The 27,059-nt window shown below is 40.7% G+C and overlaps 1 protein-coding gene across 6 annotated transcripts in view; it reads left to right on the plus strand.

Moving 5' to 3' along the window:
- The window catches only part of tjp2a (tight junction protein 2a (zona occludens 2)), a 101,509-nt gene that overhangs the window by 40,464 nt on the left and 33,986 nt on the right, over nucleotides 1-27,059 (plus strand). For 5 of the 6 annotated variants that reach the window (XM_052019196.1, XM_052019195.1, XM_052019194.1 and 2 more), the window contains exons 2-9: nucleotides 3,354-3,407; nucleotides 4,274-4,398; nucleotides 9,072-9,174; nucleotides 13,028-13,661; nucleotides 15,665-15,768; nucleotides 16,596-16,749; nucleotides 20,396-20,507; nucleotides 26,490-26,614. In XM_052019196.1, coding sequence (XP_051875156.1) covers nucleotides 3,363-3,407; nucleotides 4,274-4,398; nucleotides 9,072-9,174; nucleotides 13,028-13,661; nucleotides 15,665-15,768; nucleotides 16,596-16,749; nucleotides 20,396-20,507; nucleotides 26,490-26,614 — 1,402 coding nt within the window. In that variant the 5' untranslated portion in view covers nucleotides 3,354-3,362. Of the gene's footprint in view, nucleotides 1-2,938; nucleotides 2,976-3,353; nucleotides 3,408-4,273; nucleotides 4,399-9,071; nucleotides 9,175-13,027; nucleotides 13,662-15,664; nucleotides 15,769-16,595; nucleotides 16,750-20,395; nucleotides 20,508-26,489; nucleotides 26,615-27,059 lie in introns of those variants that run through there. The other variant, XM_052019197.1, reaches the window with a different exon arrangement.

Below are 27,059 nucleotides of genomic sequence, written 5' to 3' on the forward strand. Positions count from 1 at the left end.
CAGTCAGAGCAACATCAACTGCTGCTGGAAGATTATTAACTTAGTGAGTGATGCACTTTGGTCTGCCTGAAACTTGCCAGTCTTACTGAGCAAGGAGCTGCCCACAACTGAGTGATGCAGACAGGCACACACTGAAGCCTGGTGCAGCCGCTGTAAAGGTTCGATGGGAAAGGTTGCAATATAACACCTTCCTGTCACTGCAGACTGAGGAGCTAGAACCTGTTTTTAAAAAAAAAACACAATCCTCTCAGACTTGCTACTCATGGGATATATACAGAAGAAAATTTTGAACTTGTGCAGACATAATGTAAATCTTTTATTCAAATGGAATGATGCCTTGTACTATGAATGGTCACGTGCTGTTATACATTTGTTAATCTCATGAGTAAAATATTTTTTTAAAAATCTGTTCTTGGCTATTCACAAAGTGCTGCAGATCAGCACACTCAAAGAACTCTGTGCTGAGGAGAAGCTGAAACTTGGTGCAGGTACCGCAGGCACTGGGAAGAAAGGCCACAGTTCAGGACCTGTCTACCATTGAATGTGGATTGGAGCCTGTTTCTTCTAAGAAAAAAGACTTTGTGCTGTTTGCTCAATTAATGTACATAAAGGAAGATTAAGGTCATGCTGACAGAAGGCTTGTACTAAAATCAGCACATGAATTTCTGTATTGTACCTATGCAAATTCTATGAATAAGGAATTTTTTTTAAACTAAAACTAGGTTGTTTGATTTTTACTACATTGCTGTTTGTGGGAGCTTGTGTGCAAATTGCCTGCTGTGTTTGCTATATTGCTTGTAAAGTCTTACAGCTTGAAAAGGACATGACATTTCTTGGATTATGTAAATAAAGAAAAGCCATGAACTCTAAGGAAGTCAAAGGGAAAGAAGTGGCATCTGGAGAAGATGATTATTAATAAATCCATGGGGAATTCAGGAGAATAAACTTAATTACACATAGTGGTATGAATGCAGGTGACGTGCATAAAGAGCTGCATTTTAAGAGGAAGCTAGGTAAGCACATGAGAGAGGGAGGAAGGAAGGAATAGTGTGAGGTGTACAGTGAGTACAAGTTCGCATAGAGCACAAAGACCAATTCTGCCAAATGGTCTGTTTCTGTTGTACATTCAAAGTAATCCCTCAGTTGCTTCTTGACCTGCTGAGTTTCTCCAGCAGATTGTTTGTTGCAATGATTAAAGGGACTGTGTAATTTGACAGCTCCTCCAAGCAACTCTTAGTAATCAGCTTGCCCATGTCCAGTTTGGGGCTTTTCCAGGATGCCTGTTCCCTGATCTCATCACAACCTTGGTCCAAACAGTGACCACAACTGAATCCCAGAGGGGAGGTGAGAGTAACTGCTCTTGGCAAGGAGCCCTGGTAAGAGGAAGGTGTTAATGGCATCTTTCCTACAGCAGGGTGACCAGGGCTGAGCACAGTACTCCAAGTATGGCCTAATCTATGAGTCTGGCATTTTAAGGATGTAGTCATCGTGCTCTGCCTGATGTTATAAGGACTGGGTAAATTAACTGTGGTTTCAAGAAGGGAAAATCATATTGGATGAACACAGTGGAGGTCATTGGGGATGACAGCAGGAGGGTAGATCGGGGGGTGCCAGTAGTTGTGTATATTGACAATTGTAAAATTAAATGTCACAGTAAAGATTGGCCAAGAGCTCCCCCCCTCCGCTTCCCCCCCCCCCCCCCCCCCGGTTAGGGGACTCCAAAACTAGAGGGCATCAATTTAGGGTAAGATTTAAAAGGGACCTGAGGGGCAACTTTTTCACGCAGAGGGTGGTGAGTATATGGAACGAGCTGCCAGAGGAAGTGGGTGAGACAAGTACAATAGTCTCATTTAAGAAGCACGTGGATAGGTACATTGGAGGGGTGGGGCTGGAGGGATATGGGCTGAACGCAGGAAATTTGGACTAGATGAGTGGGCACTGTGGTCAGCATAGACTGGTTGGGCCGAAGGGCCTGTATCCGTGCTGTATTGCTCTGTGACTCCTAATTCTGAAGGGCTGTGCCCAAAATGTTACCCCCCCTCTTCCTGAAGTTTCTGACAGGGGTGTGTATGTTCTAGCATCTTGCCCTCATTTGCAACCTTGGGAGCTAAATCAATTCAATTCCTGTTTACTGTAACTCATTCTCCAAGTGACTGCAATACTCTTGTGGATTTCAGCTTGGCTGGTGTAGTTTAAGAACTGTTGCAGAGTGGTAAATTTTGATAGAGTTATTTATTTTTAAAGCATGTAAATAAAAGCAGAACTTGTATTTGTTTAGCACCTTTCATGGCCTTTGTCCTTTAAAGCTAACCTACAGTTGTCTTTTGGAACATGAGAAATACTTGCTGCAAGTTCCCACAAACAACAATGTAGTGATCACCTGGAAATCCGTGGTAGTGATTTGTTGATTGAGGGTTAAATATTGGTCTGAAGATCCTGTGGAATACCCTTCAAGTAGTTGGAGTGGGATTTCTTGCAGCATTCTGAGATAGCAGATGGGACCTCTGCTTTAAGTTCTATGCAAAATATGTTTCCATTAAAAGCACAGCAGCTCATATGCAAGTCTTTGGAGTGGGATTGGCCAACTGTTGCTCTTGTCGATAAAAGGGTCCCTTGCATTGGAAAGGCATGGTTGTGTTGCTGTTATTTGTGCTTATTTTTCTGAGATGGCAGGATCTGGAAGTTGCAAGGACCTTGCCAGGATCATTTTTAATGGTCGTGGATAAAGCCTGTAGCTGGCTGACTATACCCTTTTGGGTGCTAAATAAAGAAAAACAGGCAGGCATTGTCACTGTTTTCTGATATTAACAAAGCACCTTTTTTGTTTAACATTTTTGGTTCACTTCTTGGAGTACAATTGGAAAAACCGTTGAACTTTATTTGAATCCAAAGCCACACAGCTTTGGCCTGTCTATTTGAGGAAGTGGTGTCAACCCCATTTGCTCCAGGAAAAGTGCACAGTTTTTCGCAGGCCGGTGAGTTACTTAAAGTTATGAAAGAGCTTAATAGGATGGATATAAAAATGCTTCCATGTAGAAAGTGAAGATATAACAAGGAACCATTAATAGAAGATGGTTATCAGTAAACCTAATGAGAAATTAAAGTGAAATTCCTTCATTCAGTAAGTGGTGAGAGTATGGAACTCTCTCCCACGTAGAATGGTTAAGGTGAATAACACACATTCTTCTAAGAGCAGCTTGATAAACACACCAAGAAGGAAGTAATAGAAGGATCTGCTGATGGGGTGAAATAAGAGGGGCAGGTAGATACATATCTGGAGCATAACTGAGCTAAATGTCGGTTTTGTGTTGTAAGAACTGTAATGAATACTACAAAGTTGTTGTTCTCCACAGGCCACAGTCATGGAAGAAGTGATATGGGAGCAGTTCACTGTGACTTTACAAAAGGTAAGTTTTCTTTTTCTTTGAGTAATCAAGCATGATCCAAATAAATGGCAGAACAAACTCGTGGGGCTGAATGGTTGTCTCCCATTCTTATGTGACTACTTTTAAATGAAAGATTTATACTCTGGGTGTGGCATTATAACTGCCTTTGTGCAACCTTTTAATTGAGAATTTACTCTGCAGTTGATTTGGCCACCAAAGGAACATTTGTCATTTCCAAATGGTATGTCTGTCTACAGATAAATTGGATTAACCTTCATTTCACTGGATTGATCATATCCTACTTTGAGAGAAGTTGTATGTCTTAAGAGAAAAGTGAAACCAGATATGGAGCAGTTAGACTTTAGCATCCTTTCCTACTAATATCTTTGTCTGTCCTCATCAAATAGAACTGGGTTCACTTCATTTATTCAATATTGATGGCTTTATTGAACATCTATTGAATTTTTTTATATGAAGAACCTTGAGTGCTGTTGCTAAGTTTTTATGACAGCAATGAAACATTTTGGCCAAATCACTCTGGTCCATTGGAGACACGAGACTGCAGATGCTGGAATCTGGGCTGATAAAGGGTCTTAACCCGAAACGTCAATTGTCCATTTTCCTTCACAGATGCTGCCTGACCTGCTAAGTTCCTCCAGTACTTTGTTGCTCCAGATTCCAGCATCTGCAGTCTTTTGTTTCACCAGTGGTTGTAGTGTTGGATATCTATAACAATTAGCATTTGGCTACCTAGTGGATAGAGCACCTGAATTAAAATCTTAGAACTGTTTTTCTTTTAGAGCTGTGTTTGTATTACTTTTTTAAAACTTAAACACAGATAAATGTTTAACAAAATATGTTAACATTATTCTTTCCCTTCTGCCCAGGACTCCAAACGGGGGTTTGGTATAGCAGTATCAGGTGGAAGAGATAACCCCAACTTTGAGAACGGTGAAACCTCCATCATTATCTCTGATGTTTTGGAAGGGGGCCCGGCAGATGGGTTACTTCAGTGAGTAAAATTTAGCTGAATGTCGTGAATCTCTCTATGGAGTGATTGGCATGCAATCCATTAACTCTGAATTTGACTTGCAATGTGCAGTTGTAAAAAATCCTGTGGCTCAGTGGGCAAGCAGTCAACTCCTGATTTTCAGAAGATTGTGGGTCCAAGTCCACTCCAGAAACTAACCGGACCACATAAATCTACCCTGTATTCCTGAGACATAATCAATGACTCCACCCACACCAGATAAAATCCTGAAACCACGTACCACCAGGCTCAAGGACAGCTTCTATCCTGCTGTTATAAGATGATTGAACAGACCTCTTGTGCAATAAGATGGACTCTTGACCTCAATCTACCTTGTCGTGGCCTTGTACCTTATTGTCTGCCTGCACTGCACTTTGTCTGTAACTGTAACACTATTCTGTGATTGCTTTTCCCTTGCACTACCTCAGTGGTCTGTATGGATGGCATGTACAACAAAGTTTTTTGCTGTACCTCGGTACATGTGACAATAATAAATCAATTTACCTTTTGAGATGAGATGTTATGCCCTCTTGCACAAAACAAACACAGGGATTATTTTGAAGAGTAGCAAGTCTCCCTGGTTTCCTGGACAATATTTATCTATCCACCTATCAACATCACTCTAAAACCCAGATCTTCCTCCTCCTTGTATCTGAAGGGCTGCTTGGTGGAGTGGCTTGTCAACCTCATCTCAATATCCACTTTTTTTTTTGCAGGCTGTTATTTTCACTAATCATTCAAAGATAATTATTAGTAAAGATTTACAAATGCCAGTAACTAAACTGAAGAGGGAAATGTTGGCACTGTACATCTGAAACACAGCACGCATTCACAACTCAAATTAGGACTTCTGCTTAATGATAATTTGGTAATGTGGCATTGATAATCATGCCTTTTTTTTTACTGCTAGACTGGCTAGTCTCCTTCCATAAACTAAGTCATCCAAAATACTACTGTATGTTCTCACCTACACTGAATCCTAGATTAGCAGCAACTTTGATCTTTTAAATTCTGTCTCTTGTTTACAAATCCCCACAGAGCCTTGCCCCTTTCCCAAGTCAGTACTCTGCTCTAGCTCTGTAACACAGTCCACTCTTCCAATTCTGGCTCCTCTTCTCTGAATCTATTTGTTGGCAGCTGAAAGAGAGCTCCCAAGGCCCAAACCTCCGAGAATTCTCTCCTTTTGGTCATCTCCTTTAGAATCCATATGCAACCTAATGCTAGATGCTTTTTGATAATGACTTGCAGGTCGTTAAATATATCCTTTAACCGATCAAGTTCTGGATCATTTGTATTTGCTAAAGCCATTATCTATTTATTACTAGTGTAAAATGCAGGGAAAGAAAGTGAAGCAGCCAAAGAAATTACTGGATAAATGGCAGGTAACTGGTTTTCAAAGTAGATCCAAAACTTGGGTTTAAGAACATAAGCTGAGGGTTTAAGAACATGATAAACTGAGGATATAGAACCAATTTGATGAAGGGACTACTTGAGTGTTGACAAAGTAATTGGCAAAGAATCGTGGAGGTAGATGCCGGAATTTTGGTGAATGTTGTTCATGAAAGGACAGTGCAAGCAGATTGAGTTTCAGAAGAGAATTGGGTGATGGTATAAAGGGAAAAACTTTGGAAACAATCAGGAGTGGGATCTATTGGAGAGCTTTAAGAGCTGGCTGAGGCATGATAGGCCAAGTGATCTCGTTCTATTCTGATTCTGTGATGCCTGTTGTGCTGAAATTAATTGCTTTCTTTCATTTATAGTTAGAGTTGGCAGGGGTTCTTGTATTCAGGATTTTATTTTTGATTCTTATCAATCATTCCATTGAGAGGATTGGTGGGGAAACTACATGCAATTGACAGTTCCACCCTGAGGCAATTTTATGGCATTAAGTTGATGTGGTCATGGTTGGTTGGAAGTTGAGGTGGAGTTGTGGACACAATAACCAAAAAGCCCCCTATTTTCTTTCGGTCTGGCCTATAGCTTGTCCCCATCACAGGAACCCTATTAGGCAAAGTTCTAATATCTCATGTCAAAGAACTTGGTTAGAGTAGCCAGTTTTACAGGGTGTCCTGCAGGAGAGAGTGAAGTATTTAGGGAATTGAATATTCATTCTTGCCATCTAACTAATACAGACTTGCTTAGCAATTGATTCCATTTGCATGTTTTGATTATGTTCAAATTATACATAAAATCAGTCAGTACACAATCAACTCTTGCATGGCTGATGCTTACTCAGGTCAGTCGTGTACCAAGTGGTGCCTTGGTTGTGCAGAGCAAGTTCCTTCCACCTCTGGCAGAAATTGGAGCTTTTGGAAGAACCTTGTGCTGTTCACTGGGTTCAGGTATGAGATAGCAAGAGTCATTGCCTTCGCTATTGAGATCTTGCTTCAATATCTCCCATTCTATCTGCTATGGCCAGTTTTATGAAGAATTAATACTGGATCTCCCTTCACAGATTGCAGCAATTTTTCAAAAAAAATAAATTAAGCTGCTGCTCCTTGAACTGACTGCACCTTGCAATAGCTTGGGGCCATTGTCAATAGGACAAGTCACACAGCAGAGTACAGTGTTTTCCTTCCTGTTTCCCACACCCCACCCTTTACCCTTCCCTCCATGGCAGTCTCTTCTGTAGCTACCTTGAAGAGGTCTTCAAATGCTGCTTCACCTCCCAAAGGTCAGTGATGTGACTATGGGCTCTGCAAACTACTCCTGACTGGAATAGCATAGGTCCTGCTTTAATGCAGGAATCCGTCTGTTAAGTGCCACTTGTAACATTACTTTTTAGCCATTTTTGTCCAATTTTATATGTTGATTTTTAGGACATCCAAGTGGGCATATTTACAGAATGCGTTGCTAACCAAATTAGTGAAGCCCAGTTTCTAGGCAATTGTTCCTTAATTGGAAAAAAAGATGCTTGATAAATTTTAAAAACTCATATTGGTTTAAAGAAATAACATGGCAACTTGCTCTTAAATTGAGACTTTTTTAAATTTGCTCTTAAATGCCTTTAAGGTTTATTCCAAACTTGCTGTGGAGTTGCTTATTGGAAAATCATTTTATTTTTTATTATGGTCGTAAGGGTTCTGGTCTCCTCTAAACTCTCTTGTATGAAATTTCTGCAACAGGAATGGGACAGGCATTCCACCCAGCTACTGGAAGGTTCTATTACTTGATCATAAATAACAATTCAAATATAACCCATGTTTCAAGATTACTGTTGCTGAGGCCCTTGGTTAGGTTTAAACAAGATTGACTTTATTGGTCACCTGGTGATGAATTCCTTTGCTCTCCTTGTAGTAAAATTAGTGGCAAATCTTGCTCCCCAAAATTCCCACTTTTATTTTAACTCGATAATGCTTCTCCTTCCCTGTGATAACACTCGAGTAAGATGAGCATTGCACTGTTTTGGCTTGCAAGATATACAGTACATTAAGGCCTTTGATCACTAGGGTGTGGTGAAATACTAGTCCTAATCGGATTATTCCATGACACTCATCCGTGTTTAATGTTGGGGGCATGTTATGAGAGAGGTTCTTCTGGTATCTTAAAGATAAAGGTATCTGGACACAGTCTTTGTACTTTAAAAGGAGGATTTTATTCACAAAGACTGCGGGAACAGAATGTGAAGGAACAAATGCGCCCTCGCACTAGGGTGATCACAAAACGTGGGGGGAGTCACAACGGGTGAAGTGCTCACACACAACAAACTAGTACAAACAATCAAGGAATGAACAAATACATTGTCTGGACCCCCTGAATTGGGACAAACAATGGCTCTACGCTACTGGGAGTCTACTCAGGATGCTCCTAGACCCCTGTGGAAGTGCACCCTCTCACCTGTGGTCTCGACCCCAGCAGCAATCGGAAAAGAGGAAGAGAGCCCACGTGTACCATCTTTTACAGGGCTGTAGTGGGGTGGAGCCCACTCAGGTGAAACAAGCCAATGATTCAGGGTAAAGAACAAAGGTGGGTTATGAGCCAATCCTCAGATGTGCTCTTTAATGGGTGGGGCGGAGCTGGACCCTTGATTGACAGTGGTGCAGCTTCTGACCTAATAGGCAATGCTATCATCCGACCATGGGGGTCAGTAGTGTTGTCACTGTTATCTGACCCCCGCCCTTTCATACTACAGGGTGCGACAGCAGTTGGGGCACAGCAACCTCCCACAGTGATTGTGTCTCATGGTCTGTTCAGTGATGTTGATCAATGGATAAATGTTGGCCATGACAATGGGCAGAAATCTCCCACTCTTATGTGACCACATGATGGTGACCATGAGATTTTAGTTTTGTATTTATCAGAAAGATGCACACACTAGGTTTAACATTTCCTTCAATAGATTGCACTTCTGACAGTGTGGCACTCCCTCAGGAGTGTTGACCTTGATTTTTGTACTTGAGCCTCTTGAGTGTGAATTGAAACCCTCTGGTAGGAGAGCTACCCACTGAGTCACAGCTGAAGCATTTAGTTCAATAAGAAACTAATGTTCCTGGAGGCTGGTATTGTGCAACCTGCAAACCATCCAATAATTCAAGTACAGATAAATTACACTTCTGCGAAAGGTGTTTTAACTGTTTTTCAGACATTAAAATTAAATAAGTGTTTCTTTTGAATATGTTTCAGCACTCTGACAAAACTTTTTTTTATTCCTTCAGCGAAAATGACCGGGTTGTCAGTGTTAATGGCTGTCCAATGGAAAATGTGCCTCATTCCTATGCTGTACAACAATTAAGAAAATGTGGGAAAGTAGCCCAAATAGTAAGTGTTGCTCATCCATACTTGTAATTGGTGATTCATTCATATTGAATGTGACTGTTGACTTGCAGGTCTAAATTACTGGTATTAAAATCCCATCTCTGTACCAGGTGACATTTAAGGTCAAATAATTGAATAAACTGTAATGAAAATCTAGATTCTCTAACAATCACCAAGCTACAGGATTGTTTTTTAAAAAAAGACAGACATGGTTCATTGCTGCCCTTCATTTATTTCATCAAAGTCCCTTGATGTTTTTAAACACCTGCTAAATATCCTGCAGTGCTTGAAGAATAATCTCTGCCTCTGCTCTGTGCTTCTGTCATATTGCTGAAAATATACATTCTATGATCAGTATTTCAAACCATGTTAACACAGGTTGCTAAATGTGATTTTTTTTTAATAGCTGCAAGAACATCAATTGTTAGTCAGTAGTGGTAACGTGTGTAGTTTAGTGTTTCTTTGGGTGCATTTCAGCAGCCTGATTATTGTGTTTAGATTGACCTCAAAAGAGTGCATGTTTGAGCATGTAATCCTTTCTAAACAAGTTCCCTTCACTGATCTACTGGAGTGTTCTGGATAAAAATGGGGATTTTGTATATTTAAAATAAAATCAATCTTCTAGTGGCTATAATGCAATTATCAGCATCAATTTATCATGTGGATTAACCCTCAGCAGCAAGTTTATATTTAATAATGTCCAATACAAGCAACTTGAGAGGCTTTACTTTGATTTATTTCTGAGTATATAATTATCCTGAATTTTTACTGTGGGTCTGCATTCCCTTCCCCCTGGCTTTCTTCATTATTTTTTCTATCCCTGCCGTATCTTGTGCATTTCCTCTGTCGTCACAAGCCTGCTGCAGGAGGAAATTGAATGTTGGAAATCCGGTGCACCACAGTCAGACTGTTAAGTCAGAATCTCGCCCCCATTTTGCTCATCATTAAATGATGAGCAATCAATCTTCCTTTGTGAAAGTCTGCTGGGAAAATTTAGTGACTAAGAGCTTTGCATCCTCTTTCTATGCCTTCCCTACACCTTGCTGAGAATTTTGCTGTGCAGAAGAATGCCATTCAGCCCATTGTGCCTATACTAGTCTTCTCCATATCTTTGCAATTACTTTCCTTTTCAAGTAACTATCCAATTTACCATTTGAAGTTGAATTAATTAAGGTCAGAGACTCACTGCGTGGTCCCAACTATTGAGTGTCACCTTGATTAACTTGTACCTTGGATTATTAAAACCTTTTTAGTGGGAGTAGGAATTGAGTATTTTGAAAGTGAACACCACAAAAATAGTTCCAGTTATTTATAAAAAGCCCTAAATGAATAATGATCATCTGTTTCCTTGCCTTCTAGTGAAATATGGACACTAAGTGCCATAACTCTGGTGGTATAAAACCACCTTGTACCATTTTAAACCTGGTTCTAGTTAATTGTTAACCTAGTTTGTATTGAATTGGCACAAAACTAGAACACATTCTGTCCCTCACTGCAGTATTCAGCTATCTGGTAATTGATAGGATAGTATTTGACAGCAAACAAAGTAGGGAAATGTTGTGAAAAGTGTTCAAGGAATGAAGTTTTGAAGAGGAAAGAGTGGGGGGGAGGGAGAGGGGAACTGATGGGAATGTGAGAACAACATGATTTGTGTGAATGGAATCTTGATAGTTGTATGGGCTGAAGGGCCTGTTTCCATGCTGTGTGATTGAGGGACATCCAAAGGTATGGCTACTCATGATGGAGCATGTAAAACTGGGATAGTGCCAGTGGTAATCTTGAGAACCTAGAAAGGAGGAGGCCAGTCAATTCCTCAATTCTATTCCACTATTCATTCAGATTGTGCCTAATCTGTGACGTAACTCTGTGTGATTAACAAAAAATCCAGGGATATAAATTTAGAATTAAAATTAATAAACCAGCTGTGATTACTATTTCTGGAAGAATTCCAAATTTCTATTGCCCTCTTCTAGTTTAGTGTTTCCTTATCACCCTTGATTATTCCTGACTCTGATCTTTAAATGAGTCCAAGACTTTCCAGTCAGTGAATGCATTCTATTTACTCCTTGACTGATGTTAGAACACACATTGTGCTTTTCGACAGCACCTTCCCCTCCATTTTTTTTTCCCCCTCTGGCACATTCTCCTATCCATTTCCCCTTTGGTTCTTTTCCTATTTTGAAGCTGATTTGGGGGAATTTTTTGTCCCCCAAATGTATTTTCACAAACTTGGAATCTTTTGCATAACATCACTTTCCATCTCTTAAAATAAGATTACAAATTAATTGTTGAACGAATCATTAAACCTGCTTAAGTTCCTGATTGTTTAACAGACTTGAAGTGACTTTATTACCCATTGTTTTCGTGGGAACGTATACCAGAAGGAAACAATTCAGTTCTTCTAGCCTGTTTTGCCAATCTGTATCTACACTCCCATCTTCCTGTCCTGGCTCCAAAGCTCTTAATACCCTAACCTAATCATTTTTCCCCTTTCAGCCACGTCTCAGGTTGGTTCCAATGTTCTGTTTGGTCTCTTGAGATGAAGGAACCCCTTCCCCTAACAAAGACTGGGTGTGTAGGTCAAGTATAATCAAGATAGCAGCATGCTTTTGTTTTTTTTGGAGAAAAATATCCCTTGCGTGACTAGTTCAGTATGTGGCTTGAGCTGTAATTTATATTGGTGCCTATTGCAAAACCCTTTAATGGTTTTCAACATTTTTCTGAATACCCCTTTAACATTTTTTGTTTATATATTTGTCAAGTTTGAATATTCCCGTTAAGGTAAGCATTTGTTGCCCATTCCTAATTATTCTTCTGGAATCAATGCTGACTTGATTCCACTCCAGGTCTTGGGAGTGGACGATGCCTTTGCCTTTGTGTGATTTCTTTTAACTTAGTGGCTTTTGCACACCATCTATCATGTGGATTTGAGAGAGTGAGATTTTGGTTCAGTTGCAAGGAAGTCTAAGACATTTGGAGACTAAATGTACACAGATGCACTCTGACCACATACGTATGGACATGCATATCCCTGGGCCCCACTATCTCTCATCCCTCCACCCTGCACCACCCCTCCATCTCCTTCTCTCTCTCTTACAAACAAGAATTAGAAGCAGGAGTAGGTCACATGGATCTTCAAGCTTTCTCCTCCATTTAATAAGATCATGGCTGATCTGATCGTGAGCTCAACTCTACGTTTCTGCCACCCATAGTAATTTTTTATCCCTTTGTTATCTACCTCTGCCTTGAGAATATTCAAAGACTATGCTCCCACCTTTGTTTTAAGGAAGAGGGTTCCAAAATAGAGCTTCAGAGGAAAAAGGTTTGCTTCATTTGTGTGTGGGTGACACTTTTTCCTTGCCTTCCTCAGGCTGCCTCCCTTGGCCTCCCCACCCCCTTGCTCCCACTTCCTCTCAATTCCCTCCTGCTTTTCTCTGAGCTCCTTCCCTCTTCCTTTCTTTATCTATTTTCCCCCCACTTTTCCTGCAGCATCCTGCTTCTTCCCTCCCTTCCTCACTGTTCCACACTTTTCTGGGAAGTTTCTGAGAGCAGTTAGGAGTTGACCATATTTCTGTGGGTCTAGGCAAGGTGGGAAGGAAAGCTGATGTCCTTCCCTAAAGAAGAGCAGTGAACTAAATTACTGAGGCCAGCTTTTATTCAGATTTACTTAATTCACAATTTCCATTCATCAGCTTCTGTGGTGGGACTTCAACTCTCGTCTCTGGATTATTAGTCTGGGTCACTAGTTCAGTAACTTTATCTGATACTGCGACTGACAGTTGTACAATTGTGGTGATGCAGTTCTGATGACTGAATCAAATGGTGATAGCCTTGCTGTTTGTTGTTGTTCTAACAGACTGTGAAAAGGGGTCGGAGAGTCCCTACTCGGCAGCCTGTGATCGAACCTGAGAATCGGTTCTTCGATGTGGCTGATGACTACGATCGCAGAAGCGAGCACAGTATCCAGAGTGACAGGAGTGATGGTGGGCCCAAAGGATATGGCTACAGCCAAGACTACAGCCCAGACAGAAGCTACAGCCGGGATAGAGAGCGTGGCAGGAGTTATGAGAGAAGCCAAAGTAGAGAACGTAGCTACAGCAGGGATCACAGCAGGGGGAGGATATATGATGAGGACAGAGGTCATGAGAGAAACTACGGGCGTGAAGGTCATGGGCGGGCGAGGATGTATGATGAAGACCAGGCTTATGATAGAGCGTATGAACAAGGTGACCGAATCCGGGGAAGGACACACGAAGAGGACTGGGGTTATGATGGTGCCTACGAGCAAGGTGATAGAGGTCGCAGAAGGACGTACGATGAGGATCGGGGTCGTAATAGAGCCCACGAGTACTCCAGAGAACCAGCAAGAGCCCCGAGCCGTGATCGACTCAAATCCAGAAGCCCGTCGCCTGAATCCTCCTCTTATTCTTATGACCGGGGGCTACCAAAGCCCTACAAGGTTATGTTGGTTAAGAGCAAACTAAATGAAGGTGAGAAGAAATGCACTTCCAATTGTTATCCTTAATTAATAACAAATAAATATGTGTCTAAAAATGTTGGGGTTAGGGGGGAGTTGTTGAAGGGAGGAGGGTTGTTTAAGCACTGTGTTCTGCTGCTGTGTAGCTGAATGCAAGCATATATGTGCATGATATTAGAAATAAAATGGCTGATGAAGCAAAAGGTCAATGTTTTGGATCTGTTGAAAATTTTAAGTTGCATTTGGTAGACTTTTAAAAGTAGATAATGATTATGGAATCAATGTGGTTAGATGGGGTTGGGACATCAATCCAATTTGGGCTGAAAAGCCTACTCCTATTACAGTATTTCTATGCAGATTTTAAAGCTACCGTTTGATTCATCATTACTTGAACACTTACCATGTCCCAACCCCATCTAACCACATTGATTCCATAATCATTATCTACTTTTAAAAGTCTACCAAATGCAACTTAAAATTTTCAACAGATCCAAAACATTGACCTTTTGCTTCATCAGCCATTTTATTTCTAATATCATGCACGTCCTCTGCATTTTCTGGTCAACTTGAGCAGTGATTCGCAGTGAAGACGGTGCAATTTAAAACTGAGTCGGCAAGTTTGAAACTTGTTTACTTTTAATTTTGCATTGTTGAGGCAACAGTCCCAAATCAAATAACAGCTTTCACCTGTCTAGCATCTTTTTACATACAGGGTAGTGCCCCAAAGTGCTTCACAGCAGCATTAAGAAATAAAATTTGACTGGCTGATGCAAGTCAATATCCGTTTAATGTCCAAAGGTTTGGTCAAAAAGGTAGCATCTTAAAGCAGAGACGATTCATGATGAAATTTGGATATGAAGCCTATGAAGGTAGAGCCACAGCAACCACTGGGGGAATTATTTAATAAATCTCCCACCTTCAGTTTATAAATTGTGAGCAGTTTGAAATGTATTACCATGGTAGTTTTTTAAAATTTGTTTGAAAATGTGCATGAAAGTCTGGGGTTGACGTATGTTAGAGGCACAAAATTCTTGCAATTGTGCTATTGCTGGAAGGCTGTAGGGGAGAAGGTTATCCATTGAGATGGGGGAAATCCTAAAGGAAGTAATTGCCTTGTGGTTATTTAAAAAAAATGCAAAGTGGTTGCCTGTCTTAGGCCGGCAGATAATTGGGAGAACAGGAACAAGGTTAATTGTAATGAATGTTCTCCTACCAGCGTTGTGGAATCATCTCAATGAATCAATCAGGTTTATTATCACTGTCTTGTATGATGTGAAATTTGTTGGTTTGCAGCAGCAGTACAGTGCAAAGACACAAAATTACTATAAATTGTAATAAAAATAGTGCAAAAAAGGAATAACAAGATAATGTTCATAGACTGTTCTGAAATCTAATGGCAGAGGGGAAGAAGCTGTTCCTAAATCTTTGAGTGTGGGTCTTCAGGCTCCTGTACCACCTCCCCGATGGTAGTAACAAGAAGAGCACATGTCCCAGATGGTGGGAATCCTTAGTGATGGATGTTGCCTTCTTGAGGCACTGCCTCTTGAAGATTGTTCTCTGGTGGGGAGGGTTATGCCCATGATGGAGCTGGCTGAGTCTATAACCCTCTACAGCCTCTTGCAATCCTGTGCACTGGAGCCTCCATACCAGGCTGAATGCTCTCCACCAGACATCTGTAGAAACTGGCAAGAAACTTTGGTGACATACCAAATCTCCTCAAACTCCTAGTGAAGTAGAGCTGCTGGCGTGCCGCCTTCGTGATTGAATTGTGTTGGGTCCAGGATAGACCCTCCGAGATGTTGACACCCAGGAACTTAAGCTGTGCACCCTTTCCACTGCTGACCCCTCAATGAGGACTGGTGTGTGTTCTCCAAACTTCTCCCTGAAGTCCACAATCAATCAATCTGCATTAATTTCCAAAAGGACCAGAGGCCCAGTTAGGCAATACAAGACCAAAGTAAATTTGAATTAGCATGCATCTAGCCATTTAAAATCTTCGTACATTTTGTCCACTAGAATATGGCCTTCGATTGGGCAGCCAGATCTTCATCAAAGAGATGACAGGAGTAGGCCTGGCTGCCAAGGATGGAAACTTGCACGAAGGGGATATTGTCCTCAAGGTAACATTGTCTTTAGAACTGTTAATAATAATAAAAAATGAGGTTTAGTTTGCAGAATGTATGTTGGTTCAGAATTTTATAGAATTTCACAGCATGTAATGGACAGTTTGGCCCAACTCACCGATTCCAAAGTTGTGCTCCACACAAACCTTGCCTCTTGTCTGTTTTTGGTCAGAGTTGCATCACCAAAGAGCACTGCGTGGAAGACTCTCTATGCTCCCCAGGTATCTCTGATTAGGTGAAAAGAAAAATTTGATGAATAATAGAAAAGCAGGAAATTTTAAATTTAGCATTTTCAATACCTCTCAAGAACTTACTCCTTGCAAGAATGAGATGCATATGCCTTGAAGGTAGATTATATCTACAATTGTCACATTGTTAAACATGTGCATTTAACTTTCTGTGGTGAGCTTAACAGGTAGTTCAATGCAAATCCAGCAAGTCAAAGTGGAGTTCATTGTCATGTGCATGGGCGCAATGAAAAACTTCCTTGCAGCAGCATCACAGGCACATAGCACCATATAAGCAGCATTTACAAGAAAAACAAACGTACACAATCTTTACAAGAAAGAACAGACTTAGAACAAAAAAAATTAACAGGAAGGCTGAGAGTAAGATGCTGTGCATAAAGTAGAGCAGTGTGTATCGATCAGCATCTAGTGCAGTGTTACTTCGATCTCACTCACTGGGTAATTTGGACATTTAATAACTGCATGTAATGTTAAAGTGCTGTTAGTGTTCCAGGATTTGATCTTCTGTTGTCAAATTTAACAGAGAATGATAACCTTGGCTTCATTTGCTGACTGCTGCTGCTCCTACCCAAACAGATCAATGGGACTGTCACTGAAAACATGTCCCTGGCTGATGCTCGAAAATTGATTGAAAGGTCACGTGGGAAGCTCCAGCTTGTTGTGCAAAGAGATATGAAGCAAACATTAATCAGCATTCCACCCATGGATGATAGCGAGTCTGATTCAGAAGGTGAGGCAATGGTATCTGTTAGCAACTTCAACCAATGATAGTTCTTTTGCTGCTGTACTTGCTAATTTACACTGACTCCTGGTCCATCAACATCTTGATTTTTAAAGCTTCTGCTTCAGTGGAAAGTTGTCCAGGACCTTGTCTCCTTCTGTCTCTGCAATCTTCTGTACTCTGACAACCTTACAACATCTCTATGCTCCTCCATTTCTGGCCTCTTGCATATTTGTCTTTTTATTTACTTGAAAGGGAATTACTTCACTATTGGCAGTTTCAGCATTGGCTGTTGAGTTCCTCCAACTCTTGTGAAATCTCCTTTTTGCTACGTAATTGTTGCTTCAATATTCTTTGTCTTTTTTTAAAAAAAATAAAACAATTGTGTACTTATTCTCAAAATGAAATGATTCAACTTTTTACTGTAACAAAACCAGTAATAACTTTGAACATAGTTCAGATTATCATTTTTTGATGAATAAAGCTAGTGTGCCTATGATGTGCACAACTTTTTTCCTTTATTTCATCTTTCATAAATCTTGATTCCAGCTTGACTGGCTTGAGGAGGAATAGGAAAAAGTCTTTGACATCTCTGCTTTTTCTTGGCCTTTTCTCTTGTGATCTTCAACCTTTTCAATTTTGATTTGTTTTCTTAAATTATTAGTCACTCTTTCCAAGTTTTGCTATACCTATTTTCCCCACTATCCTCTTGCTAAAATTGCATCTATTAGAAGGGCAGGAGCAACAGATACAGGGAATGCCATTCCCACTCCTTCTGAACACTACAGCAGTCTGATGGAAATTTATCATCATTCCCTCACTGACAGTCTAAATCCTGGAACTCCCTGCTCAACAGCTTGTAAGTCTGTTCACCTGAATAACAGTAGCTCAAAAAGCTGATTTTTCCACCCCCCCGCCCCCCCCCCCCCCCCCCACCAGCACTCCAGCACTGTTTTGTGAATATTTGGGAATAAACAACAAATGCCAACATTCTGGGAATAACAAAATAAAATTAGAACTTGGTCCAGTGCTGCATCTATTTTTGGGCTAAACAAAAATCCTGTGTTTAATTAAATTTGCCTGTTATGAATCATTCTTGATGATTGGGTTTAATGTAACCCTTGAGCATTGAAGGAAAATGCTCAGTTTTTCGATTTTTTTTTTTTACTTCCCCCCCCCCCCCTCCCCAGAATGAGTGTCATGATTTCCTTGAGCTGTGTTTTGATTCCCGCCGCCACCCCATCTCCTCTGCAAAATTTGATAGAAGAATTAAACTGATTTAAAATTTCATTCAAAGTTTCTGATTTGACAGAGAAAATGCATATCTAGTTGCATTTTGTTTTCTGAACTGAAACATGATTTGGGCTCTGGTTGGAGGACGTGACCTATAAATACCTCTGTTTTATTTTTGGTACTGCATTCTTTTGTGCTGTATTTCTATCTAATAACTTTTGTGATCGTTGTAAAGATTTGTTTGAGGTCATTTGAGTGTTAACTAGCTTTATTTTATGCCCATATTTGTTAAATTGTTGGTATCAGGAAATCTTCTGTAAATTAAAACAAAAGTCCAAGTGCATACAGTGGCCAATAAGAACATCAAATAAAAGCATTCCAATAGTTTATTAATTTGCATCTTCTTGACCTTTATCTCTTAAAGAAAAAAGAACAGCCTAAACTACTTTTTAAAGAGGAAAATTCTTTCCTTTTCTGAGAATGTCATAAATTTTTTTGGCTATTTCTATTGCCACAAGATGGGAATTGCATAGAATTCCTTTTCAATAACCTATTCTATTCATCTTAGCCTATCCCTGTACTTATTCTTTTCCACAATGTGGGTGCTGCTGGTAAGACCAGCATTAAATGTGCATCTCTGATTGCCCTTGAGAAGGTGAGCTGCTGCTTTGATCCACTGCAGTCTTTTATAAGTGAAGCTGCTCCCACAGTGCTGTCACGTCTGAATCCTGTGCCGAAATTGATACAGGATGGTCTGTCCAGCTTTAATTTTGACAGAGTGACTTGATACATTGGAGGGACTACTGGTTCATTGGGAGGTCCAAGGTGAAGTATGTTGCTGGTTTAAGGATGACTGGTTTCCTTGCTTAAAGGACATTAATGAACTGGTGATTTAATGGCCACCATTACAGGGATCAGACAAATTCAAGTTCCTCAGCTATGGTAGAGTTTGTATCTCTGGATTGTTAGTTAAGGTCCTTGACCAGTAACATGACCACTAATCTACCCATTGCTTTTGTGTGAGTTCCATACTTTCACCACTCTATAGGAATTTCTGCTGCATTCTCTTCAAAGTTTATTTGTAACTGTACATCTTGTATTTATAGCCACGGATGTGGTCTTGCCCACAGGATGCATGTGGAGAAGATGTCTCTACTTATCAAAAAAAATATTCACAATATTAAAAAAAAACTTCTCTCCAAAAATGAAGGCAGAAGGGTCTTTGGCAGGAGTCCTAGCCTGTTCAGTCTCCCTGCAGTCCCCAATTAACAGAAAAGGAAAATGCAGCTTCACTTCTGGGGTTGAGAGGCACAGACTCTGAATGCTGTGTAAACCTTTTTTTTGTTATTATTATTCCCCTGTATTTCCTTCTGCTTGCTCTGCCAAACAAGAGTGCTGGAGATGGAATGGTCCCAGTTCTCATGCCGCTGGCTGAAGGGGCTCCAATCTGCATTAATTCATTGGAAAATGGAGTGCTTTCACAATTAACCTTGTTTCCATGGGTTCTGTTATGGCATCAGCTCCAGTTGTAATGACATTTAGGTTGTGTTGTGAAGATTTTTCAGCATCCACTTAATCAAGGCACCAGAGCAGAATGCAAAACAACCAGTTATTTTAGGTTATTCTTATTTCCCCACACCCCACCAAGCACAGATTTGAATGTTGGGGGAATCGGTTCTTGAAACAATATCCTATTTAATCCAGTACTACAGACCCAACTTTTCAGCCAAGTTAGTTAGCATTTATTGTAACATTCATTGCATAACACTTGCAGCACAAACATTTAATCCATCATGTCCATGCAAGTGTTTATGCTCCATGCAAACTTGTTTTGTTCCCACCTCTATTCATAAAATGTAGAATTGTTAATGGCATAGAAGGAGGCCATTTAGTCCATCGTCCATAAAGCTCTTTGTAGGTCAATGCCATTGGCCCTACTCTCCCAGTCTTTCTCCATAGACCTGTGAGTTATTTTTCCTTGAATACCTATCCAATTTCCCTTTGAATGTGCTGATTTGACTATTTCCATCACTTTCCTTGCGTCTCATTGGCACATCCTTTCATTCGTTTACCCTCTGTTTTCTGCAGCAATTCACTTCAGTCATTCCCTGTGGAATCAAGTTCTAGATTCTCTAGATAGAAAGGTTTCTTCTGAATTCCCTGTTGGATTTATTAATTATTGCCGTGTAATTTTGCATTGTGCTCAATAGAAACACCCTGTATTATGGTGGTCTTAAGTTCATTGACCTAGATTGTTCTACTTTATTGGAAGTGGTATTTTGAGCCTCGGTGGATTAAATTTCTGAAGCCAGATCCATTACAATATTGGTAGAAAGTCTAGTCAACTATTGTATGAATCCACTTCCCTTGTAGGGATAGCTCCAGACACTTATACCTAAATAAAATGTTTCTTTTGCTTTAGGTATTTCTGAAATCGATTCAAACCCCTCGTGCTCACCTCCTCCAGAAGAAAGGAAATCCCCACATTCCGATGCTTCTTCACATTCTTCTGGGAGAACTACTGACAAGAAAAGGTACTTTTCCTCTCTGTCATCTTGCTCTTTAATAAAAATACATCTGTAAACATCCTGACTCCACACTTGACACTGTCTTTTGCGTTCCTACGGGAGCAGTTTGGATTTTCATGAAACTGCAGGTGGTAATCATCATGTAAAAATGATATTTATAGAGAAGCAATATTGAGGGAATATGATGACTGATGTGAATCGGGGTGGGTTTCTGATTCCTAACATTCCAGCTTACAACATGGAATATACAGACCATTCAATCCAACTTGTGGTATTTAAGCTCCATATGAGCCACCTTCTGCAGTGACTAAGTGTTGCCCCTTAGTAAGACAAAGAACAGGTAGAGCTATCAGCACAGTATGACAATATATCAAAAGTCATCCCAAACAAAGTACAGCCCTTGGACATCCACTTGAACTTTTATATACTGTACCTTACACCCATCTTCATTTCACAGCATCAGCATTTCTGGGCAGCACAGTGGCACAGCTGGTAGAGCCCCACAGTTCCAGCACCCCAGGGACAATCCTGACTTGTGGGGCTGTCTGCGTGGAGTTTGCACGTTCCCCTATAACCATGTGAGTTTCTTCCCATGTACCAAATACCTATGGGTTGGTGCATTAATTGGCTGCTGTAAATTCCCCCTAGGGTGTATATAAGTGGTAGAATCTTGGAGTTAATGGGAATGAGGGGAGAATAAAATGGGAAGAATGGATTTGGTGCTGGCTTGGCATAAACTTGATTGCTGAAGGACCCATTTCTGTTCTATATAATTCCTATATCCTTAATTCCTTTCTCCTCCTTGCTTATCCAGCTTCCCCTAAACCAGTACCTCACTTGGCACTCAGCATCAATTCCTGGGAATGCATCCTACAAGGGGTCCTTACAGCATGATGTATATAGAGATGCATTACCGATACTGCTGTTGTATTGAAAACTTGGTTGAGGGCTCAGCCCTCTGCTGGTGTTTTCTGAAGCAGTGATCTCATTGCTACATGTCTTGGTATAGAATGTAATGGCTACATTAGCTCCACTCTGAGCCATGTGGCAATGAGCTCACCATTTCATGGATGGCAGGTGTACAAATCAGATATCCAGCATAGCAGCACTCCACGTGGCCGTGCACAGACCAAGCAGGTGTCTTTTGTTAAGATACAGTGAGCTACTTACCTGTGTGTGTTCAGTTTCCAGGACCAAGAATCAACACTCTATGGGGTAGAGTTAAGGAGCCAACCAGCATAATGCATCTCTGCAATTCACTCCAACCTTTTCCCTGTCTAAGTTTCTCAGCACAGTCTGGCAAAAGACATGTCCCCTCAATTCTCCATTAGATTTATTGGTGAGGACTTCAAAATAAATCCATTATTTGGACTGGAAATAACCCTTTGGATTATCTGAGCTGGAGCCCATACTTGTATCCATTTTTTAAACCTGGATTTAAAGGGATTTTTCCAATCATGTTTGTGCCCGTGGTTGATGCTTTTCAGCCATTTCTGCAGAACCTTCCACAGCCTCTGTATCCCAAAACATGTTGCATCCAATAAGATATCATTCAGATATGTTCACTGTTGTACAAAACACACCAGTCAGTTTATCCACAGCAAGCTTTCAAAGCAGTGGGATAAATTGCCAGTTAGTTGAGGAATTATCATCGGAGAGATGCTTTTGATTTGGCATCATGGACTATTTTGATGTCCAAATAAGGAACCAGAGAGAGAACATTAGCTCTAACAGCCCAATACATTCTCAGTCCTGCACTGCAGTATTACCTTAAATAATGGCTCAGATTTTCATGTGATTAAAGCCACTGGTGATGGTGCAAATTTGTGCTGCAGTGTCTGACCTGTGTTGTAAAATGGCATATCAAAAACTTATGGTCTGAAATGCTCCGTTCCTCAGTGAGTAGTGGAAAAAAATAATTCATTGCTGGCCAGCTCCCCAATCCCAAGAATTGCATGGCATGAAGTTCCTGGATTGATGCCCTAGTTACAGGCTAAACAATTGTGCAGAAAGTTGGGGGCTGTTCATACCAGTTGGATGCCAGTTTAACCATTATTGGTTACTTTCAAACAAAATGCTTGACACTGAAAATGAATTCATGTGGACTCTTGTTCCTAATGTTTTTAATTATTGCAGATTGAAAATACTTTCAAGTGACTTCCTTTTAAACATCTTACCACCTTAATACCATCTTTCCTTCAATTTGTTTCCTTCACCCAGTGTGACTAATAACATGTCCTGGTTTAGGCCCTGTTCACTAATTGTTTTGCATTCTTGGCTACAGAACCATCAAACTGTTTGTCCTGTTCACCTGGGTTCCATGTCTCCCAGTGACGCCAGTGAGACATGTGCATGTTCCACTGATTAGTAATCTGGCTGCAAAATCGCATCATGTTTTTGGCAATTGTAAGACCAGTACTGTTTAAATATCGTCTGGCTCAATCTGCTCGAGCCTTCATGGGGCCACCCTGTAGGGTCATAATTAATCACAAGGTGATCTATGGACCACATTTCCCCACTATCTCGAAGTGTCTTTGTCTCTGTAGCACTGTCTGCCTTCATTCCTGTTTCAGATAATCTGTACTGCAACCTTCATCCATGCCCTTGTTACCTCCTAGTTGTGACTGTTCCAATGCTCTATCATAGCTCGTGTCCTAACTGTCGCCAAGACTTGTTCATCCTACAATCCTGTCTTCGCAGTGGTTCCCATACTGCCGACGGCTCAATTTCAGAATTCCCACCTTGGTTTATGGTCTGGCCTCTCACCATCTCTGCAGCCTGCTCCAACCCTACTACCTTCCTATTCTGGCCTCCTTATTCCTGAATTTAATCACTCCCAACATTGGGGGCCATGTCTCCATCTGACAGATCTCAAGGTCTGGAATTCCCTCTCTAATCTCTTTGCCCATCATCCCTCTCCTTAAGATGTTCCTTATAGCTTTGACCAGTCATCTACCCTAATATCTCCTTTTTTGGTTTAATATTTGCACCTGTGAGGTTTCTTTGAAGTCTAGCTACATGTAAGGTGCTATACAAATACAGATTTCTGGTGCCTGTGTTTGCCCTCTTAAAACAGCCCTGATTTTCTGGGTATGTATAATCTGAATTTAATAATTTGAAGGATTAACAACAACAAGATACCAGAAAAACAAAGCTGAAGATGCTGAAAATCTGAAATAAAAACAGAAAATGCTGAAAGTACTCAGCAGGTTGGGCAGCTTCTGTGGAGGGAGAGACAGTTAATGTTTCAGGTCAAAGACATTTCATCAGAACTAGGAAAAGTTAGAAATCAGATGCATTTTAAGCTACAGGAAAGGGTGGAGAGAATGTCTGTCTTGTTCTCTTTTGTTTTCTCCACCCCTCCCCATTCTCTGCAACTTTATATGTACCTGTTTTCTAACTTTTCCTCCTTACCTCTACTTCTCTGTCTACAGACACAGCATGACCTGCTGAACACTTGCAGCATTTTCTATTTTGATAACAAGTACTATATGTTCTTTTTTTTTAACTTCACTGCCTCTCTGCTTCATTGATCCTTTCTGCACAGGGAGGAGAGATGTTGAACTTTCTCTCGCACTACTGAGTAAACATTCTTTTGGCATATTTGGGAATTACCCCAAACAACAACTTTTTGCTCCTTTTTCTGTTTCTTGCTTCACTCCCTTTTCTGTTTTTTCCTTTTTGTTTCTATAATTTTCTTTCCTGCCTTTCAATCTCTTCTCCCTTAATCCTCACTTTCTCCTTTTTTTTTCCCTTCCTTATTGCCACACTGCCTGTTTGCTTAACCATTGCTCATCTGAGAGCAAGTGAAATGGAAACTGTCCTGCCTAGCTGGCTTCTATGCTGCAAGTTTCTTGGCTGCTTTCTGCCATTCTGTATCCAAGGAGATCTGAACCTCTCTTGTCCTAGACATGAAAAGAAACCAACATCTCTTTTTTTTATCTTGCACAAACTGGATTTAATTTATCATAATGGTTGACTTGAGACTCGGTATGTTTCCAGTAGTCAAGATTTAGTTCTTTTTCGTCTTAATCGTTATACTCTGCTGGGCTTGCTGGCAATGTAGCACTGAACTGCCAGCCTTTAACCACAGAAGAGTCTGCAAGTTGTGTGACTGCAGAAATTCCAGCCTGGCTGGGCTCAGTATTTACACTGAGGAATCTGTCTGATTCTATGCCTGTTAAACATTAGAATTTGTGGGCCTGTTTATTTGAGTAACAATAAAAAGACAAGATGAAGGTAAGTATTTGATAAGTTGCACTTTTGATATTTTGATTGGTTCTCAAGTTTTTGGGTATGTTTTTTTTAGTTTTGGATAGTTAATTTTTTCTGAGCCAGGGACATTCAGAAACGTTGCGGGGGGTGGGGGGGGGGGGGTGGTCTTGACAGCTTTGACAGATGGCAAAGCTGGGATAGGGTTTTGCTGTTGGTCAAAAGCTTGTTTGGGATTTAATATGACACGCACCTATCTGACTCAACTTGCATTATTTGAGGCCCTATGTGGCCTTGTGCTCAGCTCTCTAAGGATAGTCTCTACTGGCAAGATTCGCCTTGAAGATCTACAGCAGGCAAGTTTGAGGCAACAGGGACTGTGGGCAATCGGCCCCATTAACTGGGTCAATGATTTCTACAGTGCCGAGATAGGCCATACAGCTCATCTGGCCACACTGTTTATGCACCACATCATCTTCCACTTTCCTTTGTATGTTTTGGATTGCAGATCAGCTGTGAGCTCATTGAACAGAGCAATGGGCTTAGTGGTTTGAATAGTTACCTCCTTTTCCTATGTTCCTGACCCTATCATCATATCTTTCTGTTGCTTTCTCCTCTTTGAGTGCTTATCCGGCTTCCCCTTGAATATATCTCTGCTGTTTGCCTAACCACTCACTGTGGGAGTGAGTTCCACATTCTCACCACTCTCCAAAGACATTTCTCCTGAATTTATCAGTGGTTATCTTGTATTTATGACTCCCTAGTTAAGTCTACCTCAGAAAGGAAAGCCTACCCTAATAAACTCTTTTTCTAATTATATAGATCTCTATAAGTCAGCTTTTGGCAGCCTTTTTTCAGAGAAGACCTTGTTCTCTTGATTTAGGTGTTCTGAATTTCTATCTCTCATTCCAACAGTATTTATGTCTGTTGGACTTGGTTACAAGCTGAGAGCTTCCAGTTTTTGCTAAGTTAACAATTGGAGACTTCTAATATCCACACAGTTTTTGTTCCGTAGTGCTTTAATTCACTACCCCTCTCTCCTCTGCCAAAAAATCTCTTTACTCTTTTGTCTTCTAAATTTTTTTAACCTTTTTCATTGCTTTCTGTTATCTACCAATCAACTGCTGCCTAACCTGCTGATTTTTGTTTTATTGTGGTTGGTGCGTTTGCCAATGTAATCATAGCAGCTGCATGAAAAGAAAATCTACACCAGTCAAGATAAAGTGGCCTGCATGATTGACAGCCCATACACCACCCTAGTCATTCACTCTGCCCACCACTAACACACCATGGCTTCAGTGTGTACCATCTGCAAAACACACTGGTGACTTGTCTTAGTTCTTCCAGCAGCACCCCCCAGACCTGTGATGTGCTCCTCTTCAGGAAAGCAAGAGCAGCAGATGCATGAGACCACCACTGCCTGTAGGTTCCCCTCCAAGATGTATTCCATCCTTGGGTGGAAATGTATCATCTTTCCTTCATTGTTTCTGCGTCTAAACCCCCTATCCAATGGCACTATGGGAGCACCTTCCCCAGAAGGACGGCAGGACTTCTAGAAGACAGTTCACCACCACTTCTTTGAGTGCATTGGCACAGATGGATTAAATAACGGTAGTCTCTGCAGCATCCAGTGATTGAATTAAAAAATATATTTGAGAATTAATTGTCTGTGAAGGAATAATGATGAGAAGCTTGAAGTAAATTAGTTTGTTCTTGTGTGTTCTTGCCTCACGTTTATAATTGAAGGTCATAATTGAAATCTTTCTTTCTGCTCAGTTCCAAAGAGGAGCCCTCCAGCAGACTGGCAAGAATGGGAGCCATGCCAACTCCATTTGCAACGAGGACTGACCTGCCCACTGCTGTTGACTATGAGAAGGAAGATCTTGGGGTGGATTACAGAGGTAAGGTTCTTGGAGAGATACTCGCTGGAGAATGCAGTGTGCTGTCTGCAATGTATTTTTTTAAAAAAGCTTGCCGTTGCAAAGAAGAGGGAATGCAAAACTAGCTAGTTTTACTCAATTGGCTTCGGTACTCCAAAAACTACTAGTGGTATAGACTTTGCCTCTTTTGTTTTTAAAAAAAAATAATTATTTTTCATTGGAGATGCTAGATGAGATTGATTATTCTCCTTGGGTGGGAAAGAATATAATAAGAATTAATCAAAGTTAAGAAAGGTATTGAAAGAGTAAATGGGGAAACTGTTTGAACTGGCAGAAGGGTCAGTAACCAGCCAATTAAATTTAAGATCGGTGAAACAAATGTTGAGCAAATGAGAATTTTTAGTGATCTGGGATGCACTATTTGAATGGGTGTTGGAAGGAGAGTAAATAACTCTTTTCGAAGGGG

Source organism: Pristis pectinata, chromosome 7 (assembly GCF_009764475.1).
Source record: "Pristis pectinata isolate sPriPec2 chromosome 7, sPriPec2.1.pri, whole genome shotgun sequence".
Classification (NCBI taxonomy): domain Eukaryota; kingdom Metazoa; phylum Chordata; class Chondrichthyes; order Rhinopristiformes; family Pristidae; genus Pristis; species Pristis pectinata.